This window comes from Marmota monax, unplaced genomic scaffold (genome assembly GCF_021218885.2).
Source record: "Marmota monax isolate L192 unplaced genomic scaffold, Marmota_monax_Labrador192_F-V1.1 WCK01_AAM20220418_F8-fsc00071, whole genome shotgun sequence".
In the NCBI taxonomy this organism is placed as follows: Eukaryota; Metazoa; Chordata; class Mammalia; order Rodentia; family Sciuridae; genus Marmota; species Marmota monax.
The window spans coordinates 7,082,413-7,096,064 of record NW_026695217.1 but is presented as its reverse complement, the minus strand read 5'-3'; the positions used below and the strand labels follow the sequence as shown (position 1 = coordinate 7,096,064).

The window sequence follows — 13,652 nt, the reverse complement described above, 5'->3', positions numbered from 1 at the left end:
ATATTTCACCCTTTGATTCAAGTGGGTTATGAGCTCCCATTTTTACCCCATATACAGATTGCAGAATCACATCAGTTACACATCCATTGATTTACATATTGCCATACTAGTGTCTGTTGTGTTCTGCTGCCTTTCCTATCCTCTACTATCCCCCCTCCCCTCCCCTCCCCTCTTCTCTCTCTGCCCCCTCTACTGTCATTCATTTGTCCCCCTTGTATTATTTTTCCCTTTCCCCTCACTTCCTCTTGTATGTACTTTTGTATAACCCTGAGGGTCTCCTTCCATTTCCATGCCATTTCCCTTCTCTCTCCCTTTCCCTCCCACCTCTCATCCCTGTTTAATGTTAATCTTCTTCTCATGCTCTTCAACCCTACTCTGTTCTTAGTTACTCTCCTTATATCAAAGAAGACATTTGGCATTTGTTTTTTAGGGATAGGCTAGCTTCACTTAGCATAATCTGCTCTAATGCCATCCATTTCCCTGCAAATTCTATGATTTTGTCATTTTTTAATGCAGAGTAATACTCCATTGTGTATAAATGCCACATTTTTTTTATCCATTCGTCTATTGAAGGGCATCTAGGTTGGTTCCACAGTCTTGCTATTGTGAATTGTGCTGCTATGAACATCGATGTAGCAGTGTCCCTGTAGCATGCTCTGAATTATTTCAATCTTTAAAATTTATTGGTAGTTTCTTGGGAATCAATCTAACAAAAGAGATGAAAGACCTCTACAATGAAAACTACAGAACACTAAAGAAGGAAACTGAAGAAAACCTTAGAAGATGGAAAGATCTCCTATGCTCTTAGAAAGGCAGAGTTAATGTTGTCAAAATGGCCATACTACCAAAACTGTTATGCAGATTTAATTCCTATTAAAATTCAATGACATTAATTATAGAACTAGAAAAAGCAACCATGAAATTCATTTGGAAAAAATCAGAGATCCAGAATAGCCAAAATCATCCTTAGCAAGAAAAGGGAAGCAGGAGGTATCACAATACCAGACCTTAAACTATACTACAGAGTAACAGTAATAAACACAGCATGGTATTGACACCTAAATAGACATGCAGACAAATGGTACAGAATAGAAGACACAGAGACAAACCCATATACATACAATTATCTCATACTAGACAAAGGCACCAAAAACATATATTGAGAACAGATAGCCTCTTCAACAAATGGTGCTGGAAAACTGGAAATCCATATGCAGCAGAATGAAATTAAACCCCTATCTCTCACCATGTATAAAACTCAACTCAAAGTGGATCAAGGACCTAAGAATTAAAAAAAAAAAAAAAAAAGGACCTAAGAATTAGACCAGAGACTCTGCACCTAAACGAAGTACAAGTAGGCCCAAATCTTCATCATGTCAGATCAGGCCCTGACTTCCTTAACAAGATTCCTAAAGCACAAGAAATACAATAAAAAAAATCAATGAGTGGGATGGATTCAAACTAAAAAAACTTCTTCTCAACAAAAGAAATAATCATTGAGGTGAAAAGAGAGCCTACAGAGTGGGAGCAAATTTTTACTACATGCATATCAAATAGAGCACTAATCTCCAGGATATATAAAGAACTCAAAAAACTTAATCCCCCCCCCCAAAAAAAACCCAATCAATAAATGGGCTAAAGAACTGAACAGACACTTCTCAGAAGAAGATATACAAGTAATCAACAAATATATGAAAAAATGTTCAACATCTTTAGTAATTAGAGAAATGCAAATCAAACTACTCTAAGATTTCATCTCACCCTAGTCAGAATGGCAGATACCAAGGATACAAGCAATAATAAGTGTTGGACAGGATGTAGGGGAAAAGGTACACTCATACATTGCTGGTGAGACTGCAAATTGGTGCAACTACTTTGGAAAGCAGTGTGGAGATTCCTCAGAAAACTTGAAATAGAACCACCATTTGACCTAGTTGTCCCACTCCTCAGTCTATACCAAAATTACTTAAAATCAGCATACTGTAGTAAAATAACTACATCAAAGTTTATAGTAAACTGGGGAACCAACCCAGATGTATATATACATAATGGAATATTACTCAGCATTAAAAGAGAATCACATTATGGACTTTACTGGTAAATGGATGGAGTTGGAGAATATCACTGCTAAGCCAAGTAAGCCAATCCCAAAAATTAAAGGCCAAATATTTTCTGATTAGTGGATGCTGATCCGTGATGGGGGCGGGGGAGGCATGGGAACAATGGAGAAAGTTTGGATTGGGCAAAGGGGAGGGTGGGGAAGGGTCAGGGGGATAGGAAAGATGGTGAAATGAAATGGACATCATTACCCTAGGTATATGTATGATTGCACAAATGGTGCATCTCTATATCATATACAACCAGAAAATTCAAATGTTGCGCTCTATTTGTGACGATGAACTAAAATGCATTCTGCTGTCGTGTATAACTAAGTAGAACAAATTTTTAAAAAAGGTGTGGATAAGAGACAACACAAGATATCACAGGACTTCAGATATCAAGGGTGGGTGATTCTTATCAAGCCAATTTAGAAGGATTCTTGCTGAAGTCAGGTTAGAAGGCCAAAGACAGAGGGAGGCCAAGGTCAAGGCCTAGTAGAGAAGAGGGCTCACAACTAACTAAAGTTTGCTCAAGGAGAGCTTTTGTACCCTCTCTCTCATCTCACAGGAAATAAAGTCTTCAAAGAGGCCAGGGGAAAGTTGACAGGCTAACCCAACTGGGGTTGTAAGGGTAGGTAGCAGGATGTCATACACATATGTGACTCTTGTTTTCCATTTGTTAGCTGGATATGAGACCCCATTTCCTCCCATTACTCTGGTGGGTGTATTATCTTCATGTGGCTGCTGTAATGAATAACCACAAACAGGGTGGCTTACAATAGAAATGTTTTCTCTCTGTCCTGTGGGCCAGCACTCTGAAGTATGCTCCTGGGGCTGAAGTAAGGGTCAGCAGAGCCACCACTCCCTCTGCAGGCCCTGGGGGAGAATCCATGCTCACCCCTCCCAGCATCTGGCTGGCAGACAGTGTTCCCAGGCTGTGGCCACAGCACTCTCATCTCAGCTACCTCCTCAAGAGGCCTTCTGCTCTCATCTCCTCCACCTCCCTCATAAGAATAGTGATTACACTTAGGGCCCACCTAGGGAATTCATGCTAACCTGCCCATCTCAATTACACCTGCAGGGACTTCATGGTCTTAATCAGATCTAGAGGTTTTATAGATTTATTTGCAATAAAGTGATCACTGAGGCTTAAAAAGATTTTTTTGTTGTTGGTAGTTAGTTGCAAATAGCCAAATATGTAGTCAATTTTGGGGACATCTCAAGTTTGCTTTTAAGAAAAGGTAAATTCTGGGGCTAGCCAGTGGTAGGACCCTTGCATTCTGGGGGAATGTTCTTCTGTACACATTTGTTAGGTCAAGTTTGCAAATCATGTTAAGTTTTCTATAGCCTAACTTTTCTCTTGCTTGCCTTAACATTTCCTGAAATCTCCACTATGACAATGTGGTTTAGTGTTCTGTCAAGTTTAATTTTCCATGTTTCACAGTAAGTGTAGTTTTGTTACTCAATAAGAATACCTTCTGAGACATCATCCTTGTGTGAACATCAGAGTGTGCTTACACTATGAAAGTCGTGATGTCACTGAAGTCAGATTTAAAATTAGGTAGTCAGTGTAGTTAGGTAAATCGGATCTAATATCCAGTAAGATCTAAAATGGAGGCCATGCTGAGAATTCCGGGAAACGCAGGGCAACTCATAGAATGTTAATGAAGTCCCAAGAAAAGCCCTAGCCCCAAAGTCCATCCCAAAGAAATGTTAATGAAGTCCTTCCTGCCCAGATTACTTCTTTGGCCCACCTGTGTCCCACCCCTCCGGCCTTCCAACCTACAGTCCATCACTGAAGGAACTATAAAAAGGGTAAACAACTGCACTTCAACGGATTCCACCTCTTGGGTCCCCTTCTTCCTCCTGGAGAAGTCTTTTCTGCTGTCCTTTAATAAACTTCTAATTTCTACTCTGACCTTGCCTCCGCATGCTTCTCTGGCGTTATTCTTCAACATTGGGGAAGCAAGGACTCGTCACCGGTCAACAGCGGTAACATCACTTGGAGACAGCCTTAACGAATACTGTCGCATATGCAGTCATTAAGTGAAACTATTTCACGTGCACTTATCATTAGGTACATATACATCTTTAATGTATTTTTTTCCAGCTCGAATGCTTCCAGGATCCTCTCGCCCTCTTTGTATTCAGCGGGTGGTACCGAGACACACACCTTTATGGAATGACGCCAAGGTGCAGCTGTGCGCTGGCCCGGCAGCTGAGCTCCGCCGCGGGACGCACCTGCGGGCAAGCCGGCCTGGAGCCACGCTCAGGAGCTGCCCGGCAGACACGCCCAGGCCCAGCTTCCACAGGCCGGAGGACCTCGCCGCTGTGCGGTAGCCCACCACCCCGCGAGGCCCCGGGCGCCCTTCCCGTCCCAATGCAGCGCCCCGGCGCTGGGGAAGAGGCGCGCCGACCGAGGACGGCGCCGGCCTCACTACCGGGTCCCGCTTCCACCCCGGGCCGGGCGGGGGCGCTCCGGCACGAGGACACAGCCAGCCACCGGGTGAAGAGCCGCGTAAGCCCGCTCGCCGCGCCCTCGCAGGCCGGAAGTCTCCTCAAGGAAGGGTTCGGAAGTCCCGCCCCCGCGCTCGGCGACGGCGAACCGGAAGTGCCCTTCTAACCCCGGCCGTTCCGCCCTAAGCTGCGGGTAGCGGGGTAGTCGAGCCGAGCCGGCGGCGGCAATTCCCGGGCGTAGCGCTCGCGCTTCCCGGCTGCGCTTGCGAGGGCCCGGCAGCTCGGCATGGCGGCCCCCTCCAGGAAGGAGCGGCAGGCTTGCTGGGGCGCGCGCGACGAGTACTGGCGGTGCCTGGACGCCCACGCCGAGGACGCAGCCCACTGCCGGCGCCTCCGCAGCTCCTTCGAGGCCAGCTGCCCCCAGCAGTGGGTGAGTCGGCGGCGCGAAGGTCACGGCATCCTGACACCTGGGCTGGGGCGCGACGAGTGCGTGCAAACACCCCGGGAGCTACTGCTGGGTGGGGCCCGACGTGAGCGTGTAGACCGCCCCGGAGCTACACGTGTTCTGGGGCCTGACAAGAGCGTGCAGACCGCCCCGGAGCTCCCTCGCGCGGGGGACGGTAGTGAGCTTGTAGAGCGCCCCGAAGCCTCTGTGGGTCTAGCATTGCTAGACCTGCTGTCAGTGCCCCTCCCAGCAGTGCCGCGGTGGCTCTGCAGCCTTGCAGCAAGCGCTCCCCTGCACGCTGTCAGCATCCCTGCTCTGCTCCATGATCTTGAGCCCAGGCTGAGTTAGCCTGCCCCTTGCGTGTCCGCCCTTGCCGCATGTTCCCCTTTGCTCTCTTCTTGGTGTCATCTTGTTGAGCTCCTGCCCAGCTGCCACAAAATAAAAGCTGAAAGGTTTTTCCAAAGAGGCATGGGAGAGGGCCAGGAGAACAAGGGTGCTTCAGAGTGCCTTCTTCCAGAGACACCTCCTGCCTTCCACTGTAATTTTCCTTCTATTTGGGGGGAAGCCCTGTTGTGTCTAGAGGAACACAATAGGAAATAAGTCTCAGATTAGCCCAGCAGTTGAGCAGACAGGGGACTTGCAGGTAAGTCTCCCAATCCCAGAATCTGCCTCATGTCTTAGATGTCACAGCAATCCAGGTGAAAAATTATGAGGACCTGCTCTGTACAGGGGCAGTGATAAATGTATTGGAGAGGGGGTAAGTTCTGGCCTCTTGGGGCTGACAGGACAGTAGGACCTCTAAGTAGAGTTGTATGTTTGAAGATAGGACCCAAGACTCCATGCTCTTAATTTGCCACAAAAATATGAAGGACATGATCACCTTCATTTGGTATCCTTTCTGTAACAGCTACTCTAGACTACCAGGGATAAGTCTCTAGTGCCACAGCATATGGACATGTTATAGCAAGGGAGACACACATCAAAGAACAGATGCATCTCACCAAACGGGGAAAGAGTTACTGAAGAGTTTAGGGGAAAGTTCAAACTTGGGTAAGTTTTAAATGAAGCACTTTTGATGGTGTCGAGCAAAGCAGAGATTGTGTATGAACAGACCCTCTTCATCTCTGGACTGAGAAGTGGACTTGATGAAGACTGAATGTCAAGGGGCTAGGATTGTGGCTTAAGACTCAAATCCTTCTGGATGCTGGTGGCTGCAGCCCTTCCTTGGCAGCTGCTTTTCGGTTCTACCCGTGGCTTGACACCAGGCAGAGTAGATTTCCTCAACTCAGCCCACTCTAATATCTGCTCTCAAACTCCACTGAAATATTTTGAACTAGATCCTAAGAAAGGCTTTTAACAAAAGAACTAGTGCTAGTGCTGTCTGGTCGGCCTCACGGTGCACACAGGTGGTCCTCTGCCCCTGCCTTGCCTGGCAGCAGCTCAGACACTGTGGCAGTTTTATGGCAGCCACATGTGCTTCCTTGGCCTCCATTTTCTACTTCTAGGATTTTGCCATGTCAAGATATTCTTCAAATTCACTATGAAAAGAGGAAAACAAAACCAAATCGTCAATACACTTAACTTTTACCCTCAATTTAACTACTCATAGTTCATAAATGTAATTTTCATATGTCTGTCTCAAGGGTTTGTTTCTGGATGAGTCATTTGTGGGTGATAAACATTAAACTTAGAACCACCCAGCATTTCAAATCTGAAGACTCCTGGCTCAAGCCAGAGCTCTTGTGGACTCAGACTGCTGGCAGACTCTCAGGTATATAGTCCTGTAGAAGGTTCCTGGGCTAGCCAGAGAGCAGGGCCTCAAGCCCCTGAAGGGCCTAATTCACCTGTCATCCCACTTCTCAGGGGCTCACTCCCCAGATCACTGACTGGTTCCAGAATACAAATCCCTTTGCTGTTTCTGTACAGATTCATAATGAATAATTTGTTGCACTTAAGTCTGCTTTTGCTTATCTAAGCTGCATAACTTGCCCTAAGTCCAGCCTTTTTCATCTCAACAGATAAAATATTTTGATAAAAGAAGAGACTACTTAAAATTCAAGGAAAAATTTGAAGCGGGACAGTTCCAGCCTTCTGAATCAACTACAAATTCCTAGGTACTTCCTGAACTTTTCATAAAGGTTGAAATTATTCTTTCTGGACATTAAAAAGTGCTGTGTTGATTCTGTGACAGTAATAGTTTGACATGGCATACATCAGTCCTGTGTATAGTACTTCATGACAAAATTGGACAAGTAACAGAAGATCCATGTTTCCACTATGAAGACTTGAAGTACAGTGGTTTAAATATGCCTAGTTCTAATTTAGTAAAAATTTATTTTAAGAAACTATTAAAACCAATTATAAAAACACATTGATCTTTTCTTTTGGAATAGATGATGAGTAGTGGGGAAATATTTACAATGGATATTATAGATAGAAGCTGTCACTGTATATTCCTGGGAATCAAAACTTTAATAAGGCATTACAGCTTGAGGTTGGAAAAGGTTGAACTCAGAACACACAGGTAAAATGTAAGAGCCATCTATTAGAAAACCTGCAGCTAATATCATACTAGATTTTGAGAGAATTACTATATTTTTAGCTAGTTAAGTGAGGCAAAAAAGGAAATCAAAGACATAGATCAGGAAGGAAGAAGTAAAGCTGGTTCTATTCACAGCTGATATAATTGAAAAACACTAAAGAATGGAAAAAAATGAAAAGGTATAATACAACTTAGAGACAATATTTGCAGATAGCATAGTTCATGAAGGACTTAAGCACCCCTAGGTTCAATCCCTGGTGCCAAAAAAAAAAAAAAAAAAAGTGGGCAAATTATGCAAATAGATACTGAAAGATGATATACAATGGGAAGAAACATGAAAAGTACTCTATTATTAAATATTAGAATAATGGAAATTAGTACCCCAATGGTACATCATCACACATCTCTTAGAATGACTCTTAAGTTGACAATTTCTCATGCTGACAGGAAGGTGCAGCAGTTACTCATTCCCTGCAGTGGGAGTGGGACCTAGGAAAGCCCCTCTGGAGAGCAGTTAAGAGTGACAGTGACCCACGATCCAGCAGCCCCACTCCTAGGTCTTTCACCAAATGAACTGCAAATTACATAGGTATGTTTGCTTAAAGCAGCTTTACTCATGCCCAGGTCTGGATTTCTAACACTGTTCTCCAGTGAATGGAGCCAGGGTTCTTAGAGATGTCCCACTCCACCCAGGAGAGAGATGAAACCGACCTGGAGTATCATGCAGTGCCAAAGAGTAAGGCGGCAGTAAGAACAAGGTCTCAGGAGCCTGCTGGAGGACACAGTATATGTCCACACTGATAGAAAAAAGTTCTCTTTAATGAGGAATTCCAACAGGTGAATAGAGTACCAGCAATACACAGGCCACAGCAGTAACTGCTTCAGGCAGTGTCCATCCTGAACACAAACATCAGTGGACCAAACAAGACAGCGCATCTGCAAAGCTAAGTTTGCCCTAGGACGTCTTGACAAGAGCCCCAGGCTCCAGTGCTCTCCCTCCACAGCGAGTGACTTGCTTTTGACAAAGGCATGGAAAGGGAGAGAGCAAATTTAGAGAAAAATGTGGTAGAAGAGGTCTTCACCAGATGTAAATGATGGAGGCTTGAGCCCCGCTGCCACCATGTCTGTCTAACCTCACTGCAGAAGAGGCCCCTTCACCTGCTCTTAGAACCTGTAACCTCCGAGAACATGCCAGACAAACCCAAATCCTGGGACGTTTACAAAACACTGGACCAGCACTCTTCAAAATAACACTAAATGCAATGTGTATCCAAAACTGGATTGGCTCCAGGGACAGGAAAAAGGCAGTAGTGGAAAACAGGAAACTGTAATCAAGTCTGCAACTTGGTGAAGAGCACCTCGATCAACACCAACTTCCTAATTCAGATGAATGCACTGTTTTAAGAGGCATCACAGTGAAGCAGGTGGAAGGAAACTTTGTGCTATTTTTGCAGTCCTTCTGCAAAATGAAAGTTAGTTTCAGAATTACAGAAGAAAAAGTAAATAAAGAGGTATGAACTATGAAATCTGTTACTAAAAGACCCAGATACAATTGAAGGTCATTGCTGGATGGTGATAATACCAAATTAAAAAAAAAAAAATCAAAGCAACTAACACTCATGAACTTCATTCTCCGGTTCAGTAGCGATTTGGAGGAGTCACTTGAGTTCTTTGGGTTCACGTTTGAATTTTTCTCAGTACAGACTATTTCTAACCATTACTTCATCTCTCTGAACAAAGATGCATTTGAGAAATTTCCTAAGAACTTAATATGAACGATTACGACCTACTTCATGGTTTGAAAAATAAAGCCTGAACTTTATAGGGAAGTTGGCTCAGCATCTTGCCAAACAAGGGAGGGAGGGCAGAGCACCTTCCTCCAGTGCCTTGGCCTTGGTTTCCTGCTGCATCCCCACGACCTCAGGGTACCAGTGCTTGCAGGTGTGGGCTGTTCAATTCTGCCTTACTTTCAGTGAACTTTGTATACCTGATGATACTAACTTCTAGGAAGGACTTTAAAAAAAAAAGTTTTATTTTCATAATTATGTAAAATATTTTATTAATAAGCAAAATCATGTATCTATATAAAGATTTATCAAAGAAGAAAATATATAATGATATATTTAAGGCACATGAAAAAGTTTTTGGCATTAAATTGCAAGAACAAAAAAATTCATATCCCAATAAATGTCAGAATCTATTCCCAAATAGTTTAAAAAGCAGTCAGGAGGCACTGTGACCACTGAGGTAAGGCACAGGCTTCACGATGGGGCTCCTGCACGCCTGAGCAGCTGCTGCCTGGTGTACTCCCAGATCAGCAGGGCCCCACTCACGTGCACATTCAGTGAGCGGATGACGCCCTGCTGGGGAATCTCCACACACACATCCAGCTGCCGCAGCAGGTTGGCAGGAATGCCTTCACGTTCATTGCTGAGGGAGGAAAATGCAAAAGAGATGTGAGTTTTCCGACAATAACAATTTTTTCCCTGGGTATTCTGACTGTTACCACATCAGACAGACAGATGAAGGAAGTGTGGTTTTAGGAAATAAATAAGACTAACAAAGATCTACAGGTCAATTCTGTGTCCACCTGACCCTCCTGGACAGGTGAAATAAAAGGAAAACTAGGGGGTTTCCATCAACATTCCAGGCCAGAGGCAAAGCTCGGGCATAACCGCAGGGCCAGGAAAACCACCAGATGAGAAACACGTTCCAAGGGTGCAGGGATGCCACTCACCCCAACAGGAGCAGCGACTTCTCAGGGAAGCAGAACTGGACCAAGTCCGAGCTGTGGGCAGTCTGCTCCACTCCAATGACCGTGTAACCTGCTGCCCTTTTCTGTTGCAGATAACCAGGGAGCTGATGCGGCTTCACCTTGATATCAGTTTATAAAGAGCAGAAAATAAATCAGTTACAGCCCTGTGTGTAGTAAAATTAAAGTTAACAAAAAAAACCTCTTAAACTTGTTAAAAAGTATTTTTTAAGGAAAAAAAATCACAACTATATATTATTAAAAAAAATACCCCTCCCAACTCACAATTTTATAAGAATCATTTCGAAATCAAAAGTGAGCTATATCAGGACACATTTTACTGAAAATAATATCACATTATTGATGATTTCTAAAAATAATAAACTGAAATACGGAGAACAGAGTATACTTTCAAGTATTGTTTTTAATCTATGAAAGGCTGGATTCCTGCAGAAGGCCTGCCTAACACATAAAGACAAAACACTGCACACTTCCCCAATAAAAGTTCAATAACAGATTACTTTCCACCCACCTCCACCAGAGGAAGCCACTGTTCAGCTGAGACACTGAGGTGCTGAAACTGCTTGTCATGGACACAATGAAGATTGCTGACCACCAGCACTGAGGCCCCGAACACCTCACAGGTCCGGCACAGCCCTGTATAGAAAACCTGCGTCATCCAGACTGTCCCCAGCATCATGCCACACTCATCAGGTCCCACTGCTTCCCTGGAAATTCTCAGAGGGCTAAATGTGGAGGACACAACCAAAATGGCAGGGGACCAGAGTCCAGGTCCAGAGATTTCAAGCAAACTACCTGGAAAACCATGGTTTACCTCCTAAATTAGTTGGTTTATCAATGAGCGAGGCCACTACAATCAGTCTGCTGATGGACTTTCCAAGTTTGGCGGCACGGTCCTGGAGCGCAAGCTCCAGGTCTGCGTCGAGGAGGTCGTGTCCCCATGGGATGATTTTCTTCTGCACGTCAGCCTGCTCAGAAGGGCCGTCTGCTTCCCCCGAGCCAGTGCCTGGGAGGAGAGAGGACACCAGGGTCCACGAGTCAGGCCCAGCGTCTGTGTGTATCGAGGAGCACCCACTGAGACCGACCTGTTCACTGACTGACTGAGAAACTGCTTAGATCCAAACATGTCACCATTTTCAGTAGTAATTCTTGGGATTTCAAATTCAGCTCTACTAATCAATATACTATGACATTTCATAAAAACAGAAGATATACTATGGTTCACATTTTCACAATTACAAAATCGGGAAGCAACTTAGAATCATAGTTCTTTAACATTTTTTTCTTAGAGGTAAATAAGGGCATATTTTACAAACAATATAATATCAAATTAGAATTTTTATGGAAATATGTTCCTAAAAAGAATAATAAATGAATTTTTTTTCCTTAAATTTCACTAGAAGTACCTGGGGTAACTTCCTAAAATGAAGGCTGTACCATAAAAGAATCACCCCTTGACTCAACTGCTGGGTACCAGATGTCATTAACCTATCTAACTGCAGGGTCTGCTTGAGAGGGACTGAGTGTACTGCTGGAACTCTTCCTTTGTCCCCCAAATGGACCACCAGCCAATGAACAGTCCGTTTGCTGGGGCATGCTCACACAGGAGGGATGCGTAGCCTGTGTGGCAGGAGTCAGACCCGAGGGCCCAGAGAGGGAAGTCACAGCTTACAGGGGAGACAGAGCTGTGTGCATGCGCGAATGCGGAAGGAAAGTGACCTGGGCATCAGTAAGTACTATGGTTTAGCTTAGCCTGCACCAGACCACAGGCTCTGCGGGTCTGAGGTAAAGGATTTATTCTATACAGAGGAGCCCCTGGGGCATTTGAAGATGGGGGATAATGGCAGTGATGTTGTTTGGTTAGAGAAATCCCTCTTGGGAGTGATGTTGGGAAGCACTGGGCTGAGAATGGATACAAGGCTCGTGCACTGGCCACGGTGGAGACAGTGAGGTCAGAAAGTCCTCACCACAGGGGGCTGGAGGGAGGGAGAAGACCCACCACCAAAGCTGGGTGGTGGGTGGATGTGGCAAGAGGAGACCAGGAAAAGAATGACGGAGTGACCATTAATAGAGGGCACAGAGAGGAGGTGAGGTGGACAGAAAGTGGAGTCCAGTCTGGATGTGCTGAGTTTAAAGAGCTTGAGGAACAGCAGGCTGCAGAGGTCCAGTCAGCTCAGGCCAAGAGACGGAGGACTGCAAGCTCAGAGGGGAGCTTTCAGAAGTGGCCATTGGCAAAGCGAACGGGGAGAGGACCGAACATGATGACCAGGCCAGAGACCTCAGAGACGAGGAAGACCACAACACAGACGCTCTACTCCTGGAAGGGGCAGAGGAGATCCATAGTTCGGCCCTTCTAGAAACCTGATTTTTACAGATACAGAGCAATGACTATTAATCAACCACCTGTTCAAGAGAACAGGGAAGCTCCTGGCTCTGTTGGTGCTGCACCAAGCTACCTCTCCCCTGGAGGTCTAGGTCAAGGCCACACACACTCCCAAACTTCCACTGTTGCGCCAAGGTAGGCAGACAAGAGGCATCACCCACCCCTGCTCTAGGTAACAAAACCAGTGAGCTCATGTGCAAACAGGGAAATAAGGAGAAGCAGCTCTCTACCTGCGTCCTGCTGGGACCAGTCCCCAGGATTTAGCTCACAGAGCAGAGTCCGAGAAAAGCACCACAGGGGCCCTGAACCTGAAGGGATATCTGTGAAGCTGGAAAATCTGCCAAGGGTGATCCACTCCTCTTCAATGACACCCGAGAGCCGTGGGAGGGTATAAAAGATGGTCTGGAAACAGAATTGTAAAAATAACAAAGAAACATGACATGTCAGCAGCAGCACTCTATTGTTACTAATGTACTCTCCCAAGCCCTCTGGTCGGAGCTCTCATTACCAAGTGACACTCAGAACCTGGATTCTGACTCCCCACGTCCTCAGCTGTGTGGCATTAGGCAAGTCGGAGCCTTCTGTCTCAGATCCCCATAAAGTGAGGACACAGATTCCAGCAGCACGTGAAAGGGCTCCGGGACCTGCATAGGGGCTGCTGTGTACAGTCGCACCTGAGCGACTGACCTTTTGAAAGAAAACCCAGCACAGGGGTGCTCACCATAGGGAGGTGTCGAGGGGCCAAGGTACAGGTGCTGTGCAGCTCAAGCAAAACACTGCCTTGGGACAGCGCTCCTGTCCCCAGGAAAGTTTTTAGCATCAGCATGTTTTTCTGGTGCCACCACAGCTGTACAGACTTAACTGGCATCCAGACCACAACTGAGTGTGTACCCGGTGGGTACCGAGGCCCACTCCACACAGACCAGACTGTTTGTCAGGTCACATATAGTCAT

At 45.4% G+C, this 13,652-nt stretch overlaps 2 protein-coding genes across 10 annotated transcripts in view; one reads left to right on the top strand and one right to left on the bottom strand.

Moving 5' to 3' along the window:
• Positions 1–4,710: 4,710 nt before the first annotated feature.
• Positions 4,711–7,370, top strand: LOC124084775 (cytochrome c oxidase assembly factor 6 homolog). Its single transcript, XM_046432158.2, has 2 exons — positions 4,711–4,986; positions 7,020–7,370. Exons 1-2 carry the CDS (start codon positions 4,843–4,845, stop codon positions 7,113–7,115), a joined length of 240 nt encoding a protein of 79 aa, XP_046288114.1. The 5' UTR covers positions 4,711–4,842; the 3' UTR covers positions 7,116–7,370.
• Positions 7,371–9,585: 2,215 nt separating this feature from the next.
• Positions 9,586–13,652, bottom strand: part of Tarbp1 (TAR (HIV-1) RNA binding protein 1) — a 49,280-nt gene continuing 45,213 nt past the window's right edge. For 8 of the 9 annotated variants that reach the window (XM_058575049.1, XM_058575051.1, XM_058575050.1 and 5 more), the window contains 5 exons: positions 12,930–13,101; positions 11,131–11,322; positions 10,828–10,952; positions 10,281–10,417; positions 9,586–9,973 (listed from right to left, as the gene is read on the bottom strand). In XM_058575049.1, the coding sequence (XP_058431032.1) occupies positions 9,805–9,973; positions 10,281–10,417; positions 10,828–10,952; positions 11,131–11,322; positions 12,930–13,101 (795 nt within the window). In that variant the 3' untranslated portion in view covers positions 9,586–9,804. Of the gene's footprint in view, positions 9,974–10,280; positions 10,418–10,827; positions 10,953–11,130; positions 11,323–12,929; positions 13,102–13,652 lie in introns of those variants that run through there. The other variant, XR_009225667.1, reaches the window with a different exon arrangement.